Below are 20,520 nucleotides of genomic sequence, written 5' to 3'. Positions count from 1 at the left end.
CGTCCACTCCGGGCGCGCCGTTTCAGTCTGGTACTGATAAGCTGTTGGCTGTGTAACGTTAAACTATCACGATCTGCCCCTGACTCGATCATATTTCAACTCTCTTCAATATCCACCGTGCTGGTCGGTGTGCAAGTTATAATCTGGTACTTACAGATCGAGTGGAGAGCCTGCTGCCAAAGCTAGACTGAGTTTAAGAAATTCAAGTTTGACGCCTAAGCACACTTGACGGCATACGAGTATACCGGGCACGAGAAAACTGCCAGATTTGCCCGTGTATTCTCCAACTATCTAAACCCACAGGCTTTCGTATTAAAAGGAGCTAATTGTTGCAAACGTTGACCGTGGTAGCGTGGAGTAACAGCTTCTCTGCTGCCCCATCATCTTAGCCTATAGTAAAGATGATCAAACAAAATACCACGCAGAAAATTCAGACTTTGCACGTCTTATGAGAACGTTCTAGAGCCTACTTTACGGTCATAGATGCGTTCAGGCTTTGAAACTGATGAGCAAGGATACCGAGAAGTTTAATTCAGTTGAGTGTTCTCCGTACCTGAAGGGGACCCAGGAGTTACCACCAAACAGGTACGAGTAGTTCCCAGCCTTTACCTAGATCGTAGCGCCACTCCGACAAGCGAGCGCCGATCTGATCGGCCGGGGCGTTTGGTCAGCTTGGATTCGCACGGAGATCACTTAGTCCTCTAGCCTAGTAGCTATCTAGCGATGTGACTGGAACACGAAGGTATTTCTCATTCAATTGTTAGAACTATCCTACTCTGTTCCGCGTAGTTATTTCTCTTAGTTGGCTGGCCTCAAGTGACGGTCTCCCACATACACGAATGAGAAGAAGGAGAGCCGTTTTGCTCCACATATGACCACATTGGACGCGGGGTATGCACTTCAACTCACCTTCACAATTTCGTTCTGATCAAGTACAATACTGAGCTCCTGCGAAATTGGACACACTGGATTTCCCGTAAAAGAGGCTCAAATATTACCATGCTGTTGCTGGCCTTGCGTCTTATTGGCACATCAAATTCAACATTTTTTACTGACTCTCGGTCGTTGCTCTTCGTGCCTACCGCAGCCGTATTCGGGTACAGTCTCAGTAAACAGCCATATCTCGAAGATATGCGCTGTATAGTCTTAGTTTGGAGGAGTTATAGTTAATATGTGAGATACTCTGAAATATATGCTAGAACTTCCATTGCCCCAATATTGAGGAATTTCGCGTGACACATAGCCTCCATTCCTGTGCTTTAATGATGTTTCTGCGCTCAATCTAGCTCAACCTGCAAAAGGTCAGTAGCAGACTAAAAACGTTCCATAGGCCGCACAAGATTCGGACTATCAAGTTCTTCACGCATTCTTTCAAGCTGATATAGTAATCGATGCATTGACGAGGAGTTTCACTAAAGAGAGAGTCAGCCGAGACTAGACATCTTATAATAGGCTTTGGCTAGCAAGTGCGCTAAGATAGTATAAAGCACTAGATGTTCACATTGCTCCACGATGTGCCGGTACTAGGTTCGTAGCACGCCTTATGATCAAATGTGACAGGCACTCTATGATGTGGCGCGCCAGGGCACCGTTTTCACAGGCTGAGTTAATGATACGCTATCTCTTAGAACGTCGTGTATTGGCCAAAACGGCTCTAATGGTGGGATGGCAGGTCTATTGTTGCGATTGCGCATTTGACCGAGGCAACCCAGTCCACACCACGGGGGCGTTCACCTGAAAGGCTATTCGGCACCATGGAATCTGAATACAAAAGAGGGCATATCCTGCAAGTCACGTCTAGTGGCTAAGTTTCATGGTCAATTGTCCAGTTAGTTCTCCCCTTTCGTCTATTCAAGAGAAGTTGAGGCGTGGACGACTTGGCCCGAAGATACATCACAGTGTGTACATATTCTTGGAGTGATTGTTCGAATCTCGATTTGATTACGTACCTGCGTCCGGAGGCCAACTCCGAGATTAATATGAACGGATATAACGCTTAGAGAAAAGGCATCTGTAGAGGCCAGACGGACCAGCTCCGGGACGGGCCAAAGTGACCCAACAACCGCACGGCTGGCTTTCAAGTGTGGGAAAGGTAAGTGATCAAAAATCCACCCATTGCATTCTTATCTCGGTAAACTGACTGTTCTTGAGTAGAGTACTTGATCTTTGCTTAAGAGACCTGAACGGCCCGACCGAGTGTTTCTATCCCACTTCTACCATGCAGTCGGATCTCAGTATCAAGTACCCAATTGGGAGTACGCCGGCTATTCATTATCTTCCATACTTGATTTTCATTTCTTACATCGTGAGCTTGATCGGTGCTATCACGACAGTTGAGCTTCTTCACAGACGGGTTGCTGTATCAGGATGGCGCAACCTGTATGCCCGCACTTCGTGTCTAGTTGGCAAAAACGATTTCTAACAATTAATTAGTGTACAATTGGCAGCCTGCTCGGTATCATTCGGATTGGTCTCAATATGGTGCATGCACTTTGTTGGTAACCGTGCGATCGTGCTCGGTGATGGAGAAGATCAGATCCAGCTATATTACAGTGCGACATACACCACGGTGTCCGCCATTTTGCCCATCATCGTTATATTCATAGGACTCCTCGTTGCAGACACCTTCTACAAAGGGAGCAAAGGCTCTGTCACTCGTTATATATCGCTCATCTTGTGTGGATTATGCACTGGTGCATCGGTCACGGAGATGCACTATCTGGGCAATTACGGTACTACAAATTACGTTCTTAAGCCTGATTTGGCTTACATTATGGGTGCTGCTACGATTGCCGTTATCGCTTGCATGACCTCATTCGGGCTTTTCTTCCATTGGACTGGGCGCTGGGTGAACAACACTTGGAGGCGAATGACCGTGGCATGCTTCCTCGCGGTGGCAGTATCCGGGATGCACTGGACTGCAGCCGCTGGGACCTCTTATAAGATCCAGGGATATCACAACGGGCCTGGAAATGCAAGGAATGTTAATCTCATCATCGCAGTCTGTCTTGTAAGTTTCTCTAGAGCGTATCTATGTCCACGTGCTGACGTTAGTCGAAGAGCCTGGCAGCTTGTGGGGTCTGCTTTGCACTTGGATTCCTCAAGCAACGCGAGAACAGGAAACTGAGAGATAGGGCTCAGCAGGTTGTGCTAGCTGTAGCAACCTTTGATAGCCAAGGAAGAGTGTTGGTCAATCAGGGAGGTCTCCTTCCCTGTCAGACGATCACTAGGCGCTTCCATCAGCGGGTGAGTTTGAGATGTTGCTATACCAGCTAGACGACACGATTATTGATCATGCTAGACATTCGACGAGGATTTTAATATCGCACATCCCGTTTTTCAATGGATCTTCCGAGTTTCGAGGCATTGGAACGGGATTGTCGACCTCATCCCATCGATGCGTGATCACTTGCTTGCTACAGGAGATCTTCAGCCTAACACGCCTATCATGAGTGGCAGTCGTTCCTCAATGGGATTCGAAGATAACACCAACTACTCGGCAACTTTCCGAGAACTCTTTTGTGTCACGGCGCACGACATTGCTCGCAGTCTTGAAACGAGGCTTCAGGATCTTGGAAATCTCTACGAGGATGTGCTCACCACTGGAACACTACTGAACAAAACACTTTGGACAACAAACCACGGGAACAAGGCAATTCTGGCAGCAGATATTGCAACGTCATCTGGTGATATTGAGACTGGCCTGGCAAATCCCATCCTTTTTGGGAGAGGTCAGATGCTGGTGCTCACCAAAAAGATTGGAAATGAGGAAGCAAACCGACTGCAAGATATAGGATATCGATTCGCAAGCATAGATCAAGTGGGGGATACTCTTGCACGCAGCTTCCAGATTCCACGCCTTGATCTTGATGCCTTGATGTCGAAACTCGAGCGTTCCAGCCAAAGGGAAGCCTGGGCACCTCTTAATGGAACCTTCCTGGCTGCTTTCCTTCTCCAACCCTCGCCAGTCATCAAGGGTCTGAACGTCATTGTGCCAACAGCCAATCCAGACCGATTACCGATGGTGCAACTCGCGCCTCATGAGCTTCATCCAAACCATGCTCGACTACTTTCTCAATTCAACGGACTGACTCTCGATGAGTGCATGAATCGCATTTCACAACGCTCACGCACTGGTTCAAATGATGACATTTGGCTGGAAAAGTTTCGCAGTAGAATTTATGAGCTCTACCAGGACGTATCTGAACAATCTTTGCGCCAGGCCATGTTTTCGTCACAACCGCTTAAAGCTATGCATGGAATTACTGGTCAGAACGATTTGAGCGAAGCCACCGTGTTCGCATTTTGTGGTATCAAGGAAGTGAACAATCAAACGCTTCAGAATCAGGATTTGCAATATGTTCCATTGTCTTTCTTTAGAACGCAACAAAGGACTTATCCTGGTTGCCCCGATCATGCAATCCTGGCTCACGAAAACCACAAAGAATTTGCCACTATTCAGACTTTTCGAGCCGAAGCAATCTCACCAACATCACCAAAAAGCAGCAAATGGTCATTGTGGCCATTTGCGACAAAATCCGATGCGTCTTCGGTGATCACAGTTCAGCCCGATTCAAGTTCTGAAAAGGGGTTGGTTCCTATTGTGCGGCAAATGTCCTCCAACAATGTTAGCTATCCTTTTGGAGGTATAATGGTCAGTCAGGATGTCACGATCCATGATAGAAAGGAGACCCATAATATGGAACTTAGCGACATGGGTGTTCGGGCTGAAGCCGGCATTGGGGACCAGGAACGACAGACTATGGCAGACAGGTTGATGGCAATCACAACTTCTTTCCGTGAGCCACACAACAAAACGCTTATGAAAGAACACAGCCATGTCCGCGCCTGATCTGAACTACTCTCGTTTCCATCCCTAATCTCTCAGTGGTTTCTTTGTATCTTTTTAATTAACGACATCTTCTTTTGCATATCGGCGCTAGGACTCGTCCTCGGTGGAAATACCCAATGAGGTTCAACATCTACCTTGGCTCTTTCGTATCTTTTACTCTGCACTAGGGCAACGTGTTTTTTCTTTTTCATCATGGACACGCGGAACGGCGGGAATGTCATCAGTAACGGGAACGTTCTGGTTGGGCGGTGGGCGTTGATGGTTGTTTTAATTTTGAATCGTAAGATGTAATACAATCAGGCACAACATGCGATTGCCACTCCTTGATAAGAGATATAATCGTGGACTGAGTAATAATACCTAAGTCGTTATTCCGCATGCTTAGTTACCTACTCATTAGTCCTCCTCCATCTTTACTTTACCATGCTGCCCTGTCGTGCCTGTAACCATGGCACGCATGGACATCTCCGGTCCCGAGTGGGCGGAGCCGATGTGCGTAAATCCTTGGCAGCCCAAAACGACGTCAATCCACACTTTTGTACCCCACGCGCATAGGATGCAATTTCTTTTGCCTCGATCTTGAAAGCACCCTTATTCTTTGTACAATATAGTTTTGATAATAAATTGAGTCCCCACGAACAACTTCATTCCTGGTCGGCAACATATTCACAATCGCTTTCAGCTCGAGCTGACCGGCCCTCATCTTCGAGATGGAAACCCCACTCACAACGCCCTCACACAAGATCGAAGCCCTCGCAACCCTCTCCCCACCCTCAAATTCCCGCACATGGCAGACCGCACCACATCCAAGCCTGCCGTTGGTCGCGACCGCATGCTCTGATCGTACCGTTCGAGTGTACAGCCTCACGTCATTCACGTTACTCCACTCCGTCGCTGGTGGGCACAAGCGGAGCGTCCGGGCGGTCAGTTGGAAGCCTCACACCGCGGGGCAAAGCGTGCTCGCCACGGGCAGTTTCGATGCCAGTGCGGGAATTTGGAGACGGGAAGAGCGGGGCTTGGAAGAAGATTACACGAATAGACGAGTGGGAGGTGACGAGGATGACGAAGAGGAGGATGACGCCGACGATTACCAATTCTCCTGCATTCTAGACGGCCACGAATCGGAGATCAAGTCTCTTTCTTGGTCACCCTCAGGACAATACCTGGCGACATGTTCGAGGGACAAATCGGTGTGGATCTGGGAAGAGTTGGAGGATGACAATTTCGAGACCGTGGCCGTACTGCAGGAACATGATGGAGATGTCAAATGTGTAGCGTGGCACCCTGAAGAAGATCTGCTGGCCAGTGCGAGCTATGACGATACTGTAAGATTGTACAGAGAAGATGCGGATGATTGGGTTCAAGTGTCTCTTATCAGTGGGCATCCGCAGACTGTCTGGTGGGTGCAATTCGAAGGCAGTGGCATGTCGAAGAAGGATTTTCGCCAGGCAGGAAGTAACGGCAATGAAGAAAGGTCACGGCACATAGATTTACTAGAGCGATCAGGCCCGCGATTGGCAACGTGCTCAGATGATTGCACAGTGCGGGTATGGCGTCGAATACCTAAAGACACAACAGGACAAGGTTCCTTAAATGCGGGAATTCCCAGCATAATTCGTTCCTTTTCCGTGGACGAGGCATGGATACAGGAGGCAATTCTCCCGAAACGCCACGACAGAGCTGTCTACTCTGTCTCCTGGAGCCAAAGGACAGGCATGATTGTGAGCGCAGGCAGTGATGGGAAGATCGTGGTATACAGAGAGCGTTGGAAGGATCAGACAAATGGAATTACGACTACAGGCGAGGTAGATAACCCGACAACTCAAGATGCTGAGTTCTCGCCGACCGAATGGGTTGTTGTCGCAGAGTTATTCTCAGCACACGATGTCTTCGAGATCAACCATGTGTGTTGGGCGAAAAGAAGTGACAAGGGACGGCGCAGTGAGGATGAAGAGGTTATCGTCAGCACAGGCGATGATGGTGAAGTCAGGGTATGGACTGTATCAGAAGAAGGCGTGTAGTTGTGATATATCGCCAGCTTTGAGCATATCAATCCATTGCACATATCGCAAGTAAGCCAGGGAACGAGATCGCTACACTGTTTGGTGTCCCGTGACGATGTGTTACAGAGAAGTTCAAAACATGATAGCTGGTAATCTGATGCTATCATAGTAAGACAAGACCTGGAAAGGTTATCCAATGATAGGCTTGCGCGGTTTCTTTTCCATGACCAAACTTGTCGTGTCGTTGATCTGACGTAGCGGGGTTCCTCCAACGCCCCCTTTCCTGCGGTACTCACTGTGCACGATTGCATACTACGTACGGAGTATTGTGTGTACGTGTGTGTGGGTATCTACTCTACCTACGAGTAACGATCTAAGGTAAGCTTAAGTGGGGTGGGAAAGTATACCTCAAGTAAGAGCAAGTAAGATGGCATGCCTGCAATACGTTATCTCGATAATTGTTGAGTTTACTACATGTATGTACCTTACTCAACAATGGATATCTACTTATACAGTGATATCATTTGAGACATGGTAATGATAAGAGGGCAGAAGTTGGACAATGGGTGAGATGCCGCATCAGGGGGGTTGTTGTTGTCGATGTGAAGAGGCGAGGGAGAGACAGCGTCATGCCGAGCAATGACCTGAATCAGGGAAGTCTGGGAAATTTAACTCTAACCACAATCATAACCATGTCGCATCGCTTCCGCGTTCACGCCATTTCTCCCTCCTTTACCTTTTAATCTTTTTCGTCACTGCCACCCATCGACAATATCCATCCCGACTTGGTTGACCCTTTTTCCTTGTCTGCCGGTCGGCCTTGAAGCTCAAGGCGAAGGACATCCACCGATTTTGCCATCCCTGGTTCACGCACGTCATTAAGGGCACCTTCGCAGACCCAAGAAAGACGCGTCGTTTGGTGGGCATTGCGGACGACCTCCGCAAAACGACACACATTCAACAAGAGTTCGCCGACGCCAATTGCAGCCACTCCGGATCTGTGCCCTTTACCTCTCATACGAGTGAACTACAAGCTCCCCACACCTGAATCTCTTTCCCCCTTATACCGAACCGAACCGCATCGCTACGCCGCCAAGGCAAGCATTCAACAATTACCTCAGATGCCCCCGAAGCGCAAGCGATCGACGACACTCTCCTCCGTTAAGAATTTAGAGATGGATATCGCTCAGCCATCCTCTCGCGATGCTTCCGGCGAAGACGTCGAAGACCCTGTGCTCCAAGAAGTCACCTCGAAAAAGGAGCGACAGGCAGAATCACATGCACCCACGAAGCGAGCCCGCTCCATCAGGAACGATGTAGATGGAGGTGAAGACAATGAGGGAGAGAGCGCTACTAAAAAGAGCCGACGAACGTCGTCTGGCGAGGCCTCGAAACAGGCTGCGATTGACCGCGCCGAGCACGGCGAGAATGGAGAAGCTGGTACAATGAGGATGCCGGACCCTCCAAGAGCAGGCTTGGTAGATCCAAAGGGCTACAAGACGAATCCTCCTCCCACCGGCAGACCCGTTCGCGTATACGCAGATGGAGTTTTTGACCTGTTCCACTTGGGCCACATGCGTGCCCTGCAACAGGCAAAAACTGCATTCCCTGATGTCCATCTTATCGTTGGTGTCACTGGTGATAAGGAGACGCACCGCAGGAAGGGTCTCACGGTGCTTTCTGCCAGGGAGCGCGCTGAGAGTGTGCGACACTGCAAGTGGGTAGATGAGGTTGTTGAGGATTGCCCTTGGATCATTACCGATGCACCTGAATTCCTCGAAAAGCACAAGATCGACTACGTCGCTCACGATGATCTGCCTTACGGTGCAGAAGAGGGCGACGACATCTATTCCGAGATTAAATCGCGGGGCATGTTCCTGGTTACTCAGAGAACTGAAGGTCTGAGCACAACGGGTATTATTACAAAGTCAGCATCCTACCCCCCCAATCCGTTGCTTACACACTGTTAACCCATTTCAGGATTGTTCGCGACTATGACCAGTACATTGACCGCCAATTAAAGCGTGGAACTTCCCGACAGGAATTGAATGTCTCGTGGCTGAAGAAGAATGAGCTGGACATCAAGCGCAACATGGCTGAGCTACGAGATAGTATCAAGTCGAATTGGCTCGTTACCGGCCAGGAATTGAGCAAGGATTTCAAGCACTTTTGGCAGTCCAGCAGGCCAGCAAGCCCCGCACGGACGCCGGTCCAGGAACGTACGCAGGAGGGTGCAATGACACCCAATGCTGCAGCTGCAGCTTCTGCGGTTTCTCCATCCGCAGTATCACGCCTGAGTCACCTTGATATTCCTAGAGCCGGCGCTCCGGAGAGGGGTTCCTCGGACTTTGCTGCTGGTTACAGTCTTGGCATGATTGGTGGTGTTCGCTCCTGGGTATGCATAATTCATTGTACAGACGTGTAGGCTCCGAGCCCAGCTAATCAACATGCAGATGGCACGCAGCAGGCGGAACCTAAACGACAGCAGGCCCCAGAGTCCGCTCAGTGACGAAGACGATTCTGACGAGAAGAGCCCTCAGCCACCACGTGGGCGAGCAAGCAAACAAACAAAATCCGAAGCGATGGATGAACGTGCCTAAAGAGGCCAGCCTATTCTTTTAGTACCCGTTGACTCCAGTATCTCCTAATATCCTCCTTCGTCCGAATAGCGCTTAGCCGACTAGATTTCCAATCATAAGGTACTGACAACGAGAATTGTAACATCTTTTTCCTCACTTTATGTGGTTCGCTCTTCAAATGTACTCACTCTGGACAAACGACAAACGCCGCACCACCTACCGGCGCGATTGACTACTGCCAGCGAAATGCTCCAGCGTCCTATCCACTTCTTTCTTGAACAAGTATTACTATCACAATTAAGATTTCCTCCTGTTTCCAGAGCTGTCTGTCTGTCCCCCTTATGAGAACATGGTTTGACCTTCTAACCTTTCGGTACAAGTAACAAGAACCAGATTGCTCTCAAACGCTGGCGACAACCCTGATGTGAACTGTCCATTTTTGATTGTTGGAGTTTGATACTGCTCTAGCCTCTTTGATGATTGTAGCAATCCGTTTTCTCACCCTTCCTTTGTCTCTTCATCCGAAGTTGTTGTCTAATGGCTTGCTTGCACGCCTATATCTTTAGGTTGCAAAATAGCTAAGTGTAGGAAGGTACAAAAGCAATTGCCAACTGACTGGCTTGACTTATCGCATTGGAGTCCCAACCCACTCATAATACGAATTGGTTCACCGAAACACCTTCTTGACACAACAGTCCTTCCGGATTAGCATGCACAATTCCACCACATTGCAGTTCTTCACGCCTTACTATCAATACCTCATTTTCCGCCTACACTTACTATACGATAAACAACATCTCGCCATCAATATCTGAAGCGTACCAAGGCAAAAGGAAAGGAGCGAAGAACAAGACCAGAGGGGTGAAATGTGCTATGTGCTATTCGCGTACGGAACTTGTGGATGCCCCCCTTACCCAACCAGTCCGTACCTAGACAAATGTCCACTCGCGATACAGACAAATCGGGGCTGCATGCCCGGGCATCGAAGATTAAAGATTGGGTTTACAGGAAGGCAGTGCGGGATGTGTCAGATAGCCGAGAGGGAAGCTATGATGGCCGAGAGGAGGGACTTGAGGCGGGCAGGGTTGGTGAGGGCCAGTGGTGTCCGTGGTGGGTCTGCTAGAGGTGAGGCGGACGGGAGAAAAGTGTGCGGATTGAGCGGAATTACGAGGCCGAGCTACTGGTAGGGAAGAAGAAGGTCCTCGACAGCAAAGGGAGTGGTTGTGGTTGATGTACTTTACGGTTTAGGCGTATTGGAGGATTGTCGGCTCGCAAGAACATGGGTCATGAAGTGGTGTATTACGATTGACGATATCTGTTGTTTCAAAGATTCGTCCCAGATATCGTGCCCGAAGCGACTAAACGAATTCCGATTACTCTTTCATTCCAGAGAGCGAGTTGGCATCAAATTTACCATTCCCAGAGAATCGAAGTGTACAGAGCACACCCAGGGTCAAATAAGAGGGTCGAAGTCAGAAATACCAGGCAGGGAGTATTTATCTAGTGCATCCGGCGATGATTGGGCAGATAAAAGAAACGATACTTTATTCCTTTACTACGATTCGTTGAGACACATGTTATAATAGAACGAGGTGTGGAGCAGACCTACGTTCGCTCGCCCCGTTTTTGTGGGATGCTGGTATTTATCAAAAGTCATGGTCACCAATGAAGGTGGAGAAGCTAGGATGGGGATGGAAGGCTGTTTAGGTTCTATCAACTCCATTCCCAGATTATTGGATGCGCGACCACTTGGTTGGGGAGAAGGCTTGGTAGGACAGAAAGTACCCTGTCCTTGTTGTTGTAGTTGTAGGGCATCGAGCAGTACAATATGCGCGGCAGATGTTGATGCGTAGGTCGACTCGTAGTGTGTCCCAGTAATCCTATCCATGCTGTGGAAGTCTCCTGAAGAAGGGTATAAATGGGTCTCACTACCGTCATCAACCCCCTCCCTTCCCCCCTCATCGACTGGTCTTCACTTTTTCTCTTGAATCAACTTTCCCCTCTGGGGCAGTGATGCTCATGAAGCTCATCGAAGCCTGTGTGAATGGCCCCGACGCTCCTGGGATTTCCATGCCTTCAGCCTTCATTTAGGAAAGCCGTCAAACCACATTGCTTTTATCTGCTGGGTCTACAAACTAGTCGCTCTGCTGCTCATCACTGCTCATTTCTGTCACCTGTTGCTCACACGTTCGCTGCTCATTTGATGAATGTGCCATGCAGCCTTGCCAATCCAGATTGACGCGCAAGCTTCGATCATCTCTCATCCACACATTATCCACGGAGAAGGAGATCCCTCATTCTGGCGTTACTGTTGCACGATGCAAATCATCCTCGCTCGGTATTACAGCGGAGAGACTGTCGGTCGTCGATCTGTGACGGTGAGGCTGCTGGCCGACGCTACGTACCGAACTTGTCGCATCTTGCAAGTCAGCCATGCGCATGCGGAGAGTGGATGGAAGAATGCAGCCGTCTGACAGGGCGGTCCGCCCTGGGTGCAGTCGTCGTTGTCATCGTGCGAGTTGACCCGATGTTACGGAGTACCTAAATTCTAATACTCCGTTGTCTATCGAATGGACGGGAGTAGCCTGGAGAGCAGGGTAGGCATTCCATAGGATCACCTCCAGCCGCAGCGCGCAGCCGTAATCGGCTCAGCAAAATGCATCCACCCATCCATCCATTCACCATCATCACTTGAAACCACCCAACAGCACCAACAGCTAGCTATACAGGAAAGGCACAGACGGGATCCCATACTGTCATCATCAAAGGGACAGACCGCCATCGCCACCAACATGCGGGCATCCCACGCGGTCCGTCTTTCTAATCACATACAGTACTCCGTACATGACTATTCGCAATTCAATAACGGCACCGACGGCGACGGCGACGGCCTAGATAGACTGATATCCTGCATTCAACCCAGGAGGCCCGCGAGACGATGATGGCGGCTGTGTGCTTTCCTTTTTGCATCAGTTATTCACTCGGTAACTCCAAGTGGAAATCAATCAATCAATCACTGGAAATCTGAGAGCCGGAAGCGGGAGGACCATTACGAACGGGTCTGATGCGGGCTTGAACATAGAGATCAGAACACTAACCCGACACATCCACATCCATACGACATTCACATACACCGTACATACACATACACATACACTGGTGACTGCACACATACTTCGTACATGCATACATGATACAGACAGACAGACACGCACGCACGCACACGCACATACGCACATTCGCACATTCGCACATTCACACCCACATACGCAGGCCGCCTACAATGTTGAATCATCCACCTAGGTTTTGTGTGGAATTTTGTGCATCCATGGCATTATTGAGGGCGCCGTGTCATGGTCTTCGCCCGCCCTGGTTTTCCTTTTTCCCTCTTCGCTCTGACGATGCGGTGTGGTGCGGTGTTCCGGGATGGGGGTGTATCTTCGCAGCCTCACTTTTTCTTCCCTTGACGAACTGCGGCGCCAGGACCGCCAGGTTAAAAGACAAAAGTCATGTTGCACAACCTGGTTTAAACGACTAAAACGAGCCCCCAGTCCAAACTTCCAGGTGCATGCGGCTGCCGACTACTACTAGCTCATTTCGCTTGCATCCGTCTTCCCAGGAGAGAAAGTATTACTCGTTGTTGCACCAAGTAACGCTCCGAGCGAGATACCGGCTCTGGAATTGGACCCATGGGCCAATATGCATGTCCACATTCTGCCCACTGCATCTCCATATTCTGCTGAGTCGACTCTCCCACTACGGAGTACACCATACCGGCATCTGTCGTTATTGCCAGTAATCTCAGACTCCTCTACCCTAACCTACTCTACGGAGTACCTAGTACCCATATGCCTTCAAAACATTCCCAAATTGACAGTGACATTGTGGGGAGGGGGTGGGGGTGGGGGTCTCTTATTGCTACATACACACAGCTCTTTGTCCCTCTATCCTTCAGCACTTGTCAGTATCTACGGAGTATCGACCATACAGTAACTATTCACGAGCAGTGGTTGAGTGGAGTGGAGTGGAGTGGAGTGCAGTGGAGTATTCGTTGTCCCGGTCAACATTGGCCAGGAGGGCCTTGGTGGACGCTTCACAAGTCCAAAACCCATTAACCCCCGTGCATGCATGAATTGCTACGAAAAGCCACCTAGAGCTATGGACGGTGGCGATCCTGGGGCCCTGCTTTGATATAAGCCTGCCCGGTCTGTTATTTCATTGTTGCGTTCGGACACACATCATGCAAGGGTTGTTGTTAATGTTCATATTTCTGAACTCCCATCGTTCCCTTGTGTTGTTGCTGCGTACTCTTGATTTCATACCACGCAACCCAAACTCAGCGTAATCGCACTCGCACAGAGTCAAACAAGAGTAGACCCCGAGTCAGTCAGCGTGTTTGGATTCCAACGCAGTCGCCAGTCGCCTTGCAGACCGCGTCTCACTCTCTTACCTTGCCTCTCTGCGCCCTCCATATTACTGCATTAATATTACAGTAAAGGCGTGAGTATTCGATTTTCTGTCCTCTTCTGCTTTGCCTCTTTGGTCTTTTTCTGTTTTCAACCAATTCTCGTCCGAAAGCCTCTTGCTTTCGATTTTCCGAAAACGTCTCCTTTTCTTCAAGTCTCTCTATTCTCCTCTGATAAACCTGTGCTCCCCAACCATGTCATCGCGCTCATTCTCCTAATTCGCGCCTCTTCCAAAGACACTTTCTACAACAGAGATGCCTTTGGCTTCAGCACATGACTAAAAGGTAGCCAACCACATCCGTAATGTCCGCTTGCCGCTGCGCTCCGATACTTGTCTGATACTGGGGGGAATTGCCTAGTTCATAGCAAACTTCCCCATCGCCAGTCAAACCGCCACCAGACACGTCTCTCGAGCTTGTGACCTCACAAATTGCACCTTCTCTGCAATGATTTGTTCGCTGACTTGTCCTAGTGGATGCTTGTAGCAACATATGCGCTTGAGCAATTGCGTTCGCTACCGAACCTCACTTTCAACGCCATTGCGCCACTCTCTCATATCGACTCAGTAACTTCCCTTTTGAGAGATCACTTATCGCCAGCGCCTGCCTCTTCTCCATGACCTCTCGACATCACTCGCATCGTAGCATCAACCGTCGACGGCAGTCCAAGATGATCCCCGACCACCCGCCGGCGGCCGCAGGTACTAATGCGGCGGCTCCCGTTCGGGCAACAGATCAACCCTACATGTCTCCCTTAACACAAGTCCCGAGCAATGGGGACGGCAATCCCTGGCCAGAGCATGTGGAGTCCACAGACTCCTCAATGGTAGTCGACGACTCTTCCCGTCAAGAACGAAGCTCGCCAACGACTGCAACCTACAGCAGCAGCCAAGATGACGAGTCAAGAACGCCGACTATCCCACTCGAAAGCATGCCACCTGAAGTTGGACAGTTTGGACAGCTCCTTATCCGTGCATCACCGAGATCTGATGCTCAAATCCTAGCAGATGCATTTCAGAACGCGGCCGAGTGTCCGCCTATAACGAAGCAGTCCCTGTGTGAACTTAATATTGAAAGTATCATCACCAACCCCAAATTACGTCATGATGTCAACCATGATCGTGATTTGAGCTTTCGTCCCAACACCGATGGAACTAAAGGGCAACAGAAGCGAAAAGAAGGAGAGAAATACTGGTGTGCTCTTGAGGCTGAATTAGAGCTGTATACACTGATTCACGTCAATGGCGCCTTGTTCTGCAACTCTCGAGATGCGGATATGATTTGTATCATGAAGACCGCACAGAGGCGGATACCGATCATATTTGATACCATCAAGGATATCTTGAAGGGTCTGGTACCAGAACGAGACCACGAAAGAGTGAACGAGCACCTCGACGTACCGAAATTGATGCGGGAAATCGAGCGAGGTGTGTGCGATTTAGTCCGACTCGCTGAATGGGTGGCTGTCCTCCTCAAGGAACACTGTGCGCCGATGAGGGATATCTCTGTCGACAAGATGGTACAATCAATTGCCTCAGGCGCTCAAACCAACAATTCAAGGTTGATCGTGGAGGGACTCCGCCAGCTTCTCAGCATCCTGGAAGCCATGAAGCTTGTGAGTAATCCTAATTAGCCCCCAGTTTGTGCCCAGCTGATGCATCAAAGGACGTCGCCAATCATCAGATCAGGAGCTTGAAAACTCTACTAATCGAAGAGACGGTCCATTTTGAGAAGCAATACCATCTAGAAAGAATTGTTTCCCATCGCGCACGCATTAATATTGACGATGCTTGCGACTGGTACAACAGAGCTGTGAACCTCTACGAGAAACAATGTAGACCATCAAGAGATCAGAACAGTTTTCACATGGATATATTTGTCCGGGCCGTCATCTCGAACCTCCTTCGCAATCGCAGTGCGCAATTCCCCGACACTTTCTACCTCGACCAAGACCGACTGCGAGTCCTTAGAAACGAGATAGACGATCTCATTTGTATCGATATATGCATGGACTGGTTTGAATTAATTCTGAAGGGGTTCGGCCATACTGGAGAGGTTCCTACCAGCACAAAGCAAAACATGCGAGCCTCCCTAGTTGCTCTATTGGGTGAAGGGCTAGGCCATGGTTCCCTGCATATGTGGCTCAATAGCAGTGAGCATATTGTTGTAGAGCTTCTCCGTCAAGCCTCTAAATTCATTGGATATGAACCCGCAATCGCACTTGATAATCTTCAGAAGCTCGATCAGAATCTACAGTGCTCCTTTCGTCAACGGACAAGTAGGCAGACTGAGAGGATGGAGGAAAGACTACTGACGAGGGTGTTGTCTGAATCAACCCGTCACATGCAATCCTCACCCCTTGATCTGTTCAACGCGCTCGTTGCCAACTCTACACCACCAACAACGAGCTCAGCAATTCCTGGTCTTCCTCTGTTGTTCAACAAGCAGAACGATTCGGATCCATCTTCAGATCAACTGACCGATATATCGGCGCGTATAACGCATGTTATCCTCCTGCACTGGCGCACTTGGGCAGATATTGCCTATGTCTGTACGGGGGATTCCACTTCACATCCACAGGATGATTTAGAAGGGGGGCAAGTCACCACTGCTACAGCACAAACGAAGCCAACTGCTTCAACAGCAAGCGTCAACAGCACCGACCATAGAACAGGCATAGGCCCGCCAAATATCAGCGACAAGCACGAAACGCTAGAATCCCCAGCACGGCCATTTCCCTGATGACATCTCATTTGTACAACGGTGTTTTTGCATTTCACGGAGCATTCGCATACCCACCGGCGTTCTATATCAAACGAGCCAATAATCTGGCTCGTAAGTTTGCCTTTTGCCTTGTTCTCTCTTCTCCTGTTTCATTCACCTCGCAAATTATACCCTCAGCATTGTCCCCGACCTTTCGCATTTCCCGAATAAAGCCAGAAATATTGAATAGGCCGAAGTAAAGGAAAATCTCACCGAAAACCAACAATACGATCATGTTCTAGATGTTCTTCGTTAGATGATTGATGTCAAGGACGCCATAGACAAGGAGTCGCTCGGTAATACATTTGGAGGAACGAGGCGTCTTTGAATGCTGTTTTTCTACAGTCGCAAGTTTTGCATTTGCAAGGGGTTTTCTTTTCTCTTGGGCGCTTTGGATAAAAGAGGTCTGGTTCGAATCGGTTCGCGACTGGACGGTACCAGGACCTCTTTCTAACGCAACATGAAAAATTGCTGATACACGGCGAAAAAAATTGGTCTAGGAATCGCACGTCTATCACTGATCGGAAGCAAAGCCCTAAAGCACTACGATTCTTCCCATCTTTTTGGAAAATCAAACGGAACAGGAGGATGTACGATCCCGTCGTTTTTGCATGCGCAGGCATTCTTAGTCAACCGATCCAAAATGTAAATAAAGCAGAATAGCTATTACCAGAAAGAACTCTATCTACGGATTTTTAATCGAATAAGAAACCATTAACTACACAAAAGACTATCCCTCTCTAATATCTTCCACAGATGATGAGGCATACATTCGACCACTCGGATTTAACGGACTTGGAAATACTCACGTCTGAACAAGCATCGAGCGTGTGATTAGCATTCACCGAGCGTATGGACAAGAATTGTCACAAGATGTCAAGGCTTCGACAGCCTCCTCCACATTGTAAATCACGGCATCTAGTCGTCCGCTTTACTAATTGCCAGCCCGCGGATACGGCATCGCATGTCCCGTACCATGTAAGCCCAGGCAAACGAAGCCGGGCAGGGATAAGACGCACGTGTTATTTGATATCGCTGCTGACGGTAGGGAGATGAAGTGGCTGAATATCAAGGTATGGGTCTATGATTGGTATGAGATGATGTGAGGTGAGACGAAACGAGACGGAATGATATTCGGGTCGTGGTGGATGTATAATAATAACCAGTAAACATGACATATTGTGACATGAAGGACATTGCCGGAGGCATTCTCCGGGGCGTTCTATAAGGGCATCACCATCACTACTGTTTCCTAATTTGGTATCCCATTGTTGTGGGGTGTGGAACGAGGATTGCGAAATGCGTTTACGAAATAAGTGCTGAAAGACAAATAGTAAGATGTGGGAAAAAAGATGATCATGAAAATGGTATCATTCTTCATTATTGGCCAGCTAATGTGCATGCAGGTATTGGAGGTCTCGGGTATGACGGATTGAGCTCAAAGGTGAGTTCATGGAAAAACATCTAAAAAAGTGAGGCTTGTATAATCCTAATAAAGTGACACAGAGAAGTGAAGCTGTATACTTGATAATGGCCAATGATATTGTTGTATCATTTTAGAAAGGCACTGGTGGCGAGATCGTCTGTTGATCTGTGGAATGTGAAGAGTAATACCAGCCAGTAAGAGTGGAGAGTGAGAATTTGGGTATTATTGATCAATGTGAGGCTGAGCAAGAACTGGAGGACCAAGCAATAGTTTCCCTTGGTAAGATCTTCTCGGAATTGCTGTGGGTTCCCAAGCCCAAGATGGATACAAATCCTGTTATCCCCGTACTGGATGCATCATCTCGCCACGAAGAAAAAAGCGAGGGGAAATGCCGTGATGATGAGTGTACACGACATCGATGCTCCTCTCAATAGGAACCCGTCGGAATTATCGGTATTTACGGCGTCCCCGAAACTGCTGCCTCACCCAGGGTTGGTGATATGTCGAGTAATCGCGTTCACCAGACAATCCAAGTCGACTTGCAACATTCACGTACCCGTCCTCCCCAATAGTGGCGTCTTTGAGATTGACACCACCCACGACTTCGTCCATGGCCCATGCAGCACGGCAATATGGACAAGTAGGTCTGCCCTTGCAAGCAGCTGTCCAGGAAGACATACAATCTTTGTGCACGTTGTTGCCACAGGCTGCCTTGCAATACACGATTGCCTCGCTCTTGGGTTCAAAATCGTAGTAGCAGATTGGGCATGCATTCTCAATTGGTTTTCTGTTCCCATCACTTGAGTCCGCATCCGCATCCGCTGTCGGAATGGGAGGAGCCTCTGCAAAAATTGACCGGAGCTCTGAAGACAATAATGCGGCTTGCCAGCTGAGGTTTTCTGGAGCTTTGAGAATGTGGAGCATCACCTAGCCAGGGGATTAGTCACTCTAACCGGAGGCTATTAGAAAGGTATATTCTTTCACTTACATAGATAATGTGTTTGCACTGGTTACCCTTACTAGCATGCGGGCAATCGCATGATAAGATGCGGGCAATGCTCACAGTGTAAAGGTTCCCCGTGCTCCCTGCAATAGTGACTCGCTCCTCTGGAATCTCCTCTGTACCCATGCGCTCACGGCCCATGACAGTTAGTCGCTGGGTCAAGGCACGGTGTTTAACTTCTGCATATTTCTGAATGGATGTAGGCCGGAAGCGCTTTAATCGTTTTTCCTCTTGGGCAACTTCAAGACCAACTGCACCAACATTCTTTCCACCCTTCCTTGGCGAACATTTTATGGTATTTGTAGATTGAGCCTGGACATTTGGCTCTGAAGATTCGACTTCAGAGGCTTTCTGTTTCTTAATTGAGGTTGCTAGAGTATCCACTGGATAGTCATGATCTTCGTCCTGGTCGTCGTTGTTGTCGAGCTGCTTGCGCTTGCGTGTTGGACGCGAATAGGCTGAAGAGCTGACATCCTGATTGACCACAATTGAGGATTGAGCTTCACCTTGACGAGCCATTACTATGTATAGTAGATTGTGAACGGTGAGGATTGGGTGCTGAGTAGGTTACGGAGAGGTGGTCGTAAGGGAAGGTGAAGTGGCAATTTTCTTGGCATTCGCGAATGAGCTGCGAAAGCACGTGATGAATTCGCTCACCCGAGAGTGAGTCGAGACAATTAGACGTACAGTGTTCAAGGGTCATATATCACGAGTATCTTAGAGGAAAGACAGACTGTGTGAGATTTCACGGGTTTAATCAGCTTGTGGCTACATGGCTCGGCCAACGAGTCGACGACTGGCTTATGGAGCAGACGTTGAGAACAAGCTATTCACTGGAAGAACGAACCAAGGGTCTTGATTTACTAGCGCAAGATCCATGACCCCATCAACTAGATAAAGACGGGCAAGCACGCAGGTCATATAATTCATCTTGTTCCTTCAGTATCTAAGGTCGCTCACAGCAAAACCTGTCATGTGAAAACACCATCCTGGAAATCTATGACCTGAGCTTTCTCTACAATCTCCTTGACCGAATCTTTGAACTTTTGATGCTCGGGATCGTGGTCCACATAATAATTTCTGTCCTCATTGGAGTAGAACTGAACAATGAAGGCATGGCTTATGCCATTCTAGTGCATTATCAAGTCAGAATAGAGATGCGAATGCAGCCTCATAGAACTATAAACTTTGAAGGTATGTCGCACCTGTAGGTTCTCGATTGAGATGTCTTTTCCGCCGGCGATGGACTGGATGTATGGTCTTCCAGTACTTGGATGCTTGCAGTTGTTCTTCAATGCAAGCATCCTTGAAGTTGCCTAAGTAGGTAGGTAAGTCAAGTTCCCAATCTTGTTTACTTAGATTTGGATGATCACCAACCTCCTTAATGGATGTATGGCTTGTTGAGTCCTTAAACTGGAACAGCACCAGG

The 20,520-nt window shown here is 48.7% G+C and overlaps 6 protein-coding genes across 6 annotated transcripts; 4 read left to right on the top strand and 2 right to left on the bottom strand.

Annotated features, from left to right (window-relative positions):
• Positions 1-2,218: 2,218 nt before the first annotated feature.
• On the top strand, positions 2,219-5,317 carry BU24DRAFT_483539 (uncharacterized protein; the record flags this gene model as incomplete). The annotated part of the gene is made up of 4 exons (XM_033533286.1): positions 2,219-2,379; positions 2,434-3,010; positions 3,061-3,246; positions 3,302-5,317. 4 exons carry the CDS (start codon positions 2,219-2,221, stop codon positions 4,850-4,852), a joined length of 2,475 nt encoding a protein of 824 aa, XP_033382080.1. The 3' UTR covers positions 4,853-5,317.
• On the top strand, positions 5,292-7,043 carry BU24DRAFT_424746 (cytosolic iron-sulfur protein assembly protein 1). The gene has a single exon (XM_033528579.1). The coding sequence runs from the start codon at positions 5,563-5,565 to the stop codon at positions 6,871-6,873; it is 1,311 nt and encodes a 436-aa protein (XP_033382079.1). The 5' UTR covers positions 5,292-5,562; the 3' UTR covers positions 6,874-7,043.
• A 933-nt stretch (positions 7,044-7,976) lies between these two features.
• Positions 7,977-9,455, top strand: BU24DRAFT_434677 (Nucleotidylyl transferase; the record flags this gene model as incomplete). Its single annotated transcript, XM_033530043.1, has 3 exons — positions 7,977-8,782; positions 8,836-9,250; positions 9,309-9,455. 3 exons carry the CDS (start codon positions 7,977-7,979, stop codon positions 9,453-9,455), a joined length of 1,368 nt encoding a protein of 455 aa, XP_033382078.1.
• Positions 9,456-14,830: 5,375 nt separating this feature from the next.
• On the top strand, positions 14,831-16,641 carry BU24DRAFT_350800 (uncharacterized protein; the record flags this gene model as incomplete). Its single annotated transcript, XM_033523658.1, has 2 exons — positions 14,831-15,514; positions 15,565-16,641. 2 exons carry the CDS (start codon positions 14,831-14,833, stop codon positions 16,639-16,641), a joined length of 1,761 nt encoding a protein of 586 aa, XP_033382077.1.
• Positions 16,642-18,535: 1,894 nt separating this feature from the next.
• On the bottom strand, positions 18,536-19,610 carry BU24DRAFT_464489 (uncharacterized protein; the record flags this gene model as incomplete). Its single annotated transcript, XM_033532210.1, has 2 exons — positions 18,536-19,015; positions 19,077-19,610. The coding sequence occupies 2 exons, from the start codon at positions 19,608-19,610 to the stop codon at positions 18,536-18,538; spliced, it is 1,014 nt and encodes a 337-aa protein (XP_033382076.1).
• Positions 19,611-20,062: 452 nt separating this feature from the next.
• BU24DRAFT_464488 (uncharacterized protein) lies at positions 20,063-20,395 on the bottom strand (the record flags this gene model as incomplete). The annotated part of the gene is made up of 2 exons (XM_033532209.1): positions 20,063-20,221; positions 20,297-20,395. 2 exons carry the CDS (start codon positions 20,393-20,395, stop codon positions 20,063-20,065), a joined length of 258 nt encoding a protein of 85 aa, XP_033382075.1.
• Positions 20,396-20,520: the final 125 nt, after the last annotated feature.

Source organism: Aaosphaeria arxii (genome assembly GCF_010015735.1).
Source record: "Aaosphaeria arxii CBS 175.79 unplaced genomic scaffold BU24scaffold_6, whole genome shotgun sequence".
Lineage (NCBI taxonomy): Eukaryota > Fungi > Ascomycota > Dothideomycetes > Pleosporales > Aaosphaeria > Aaosphaeria arxii.
The sequence above is the reverse complement of the archived record's forward strand: the minus strand, read 5'-3'. Positions and strand labels throughout refer to the sequence as shown.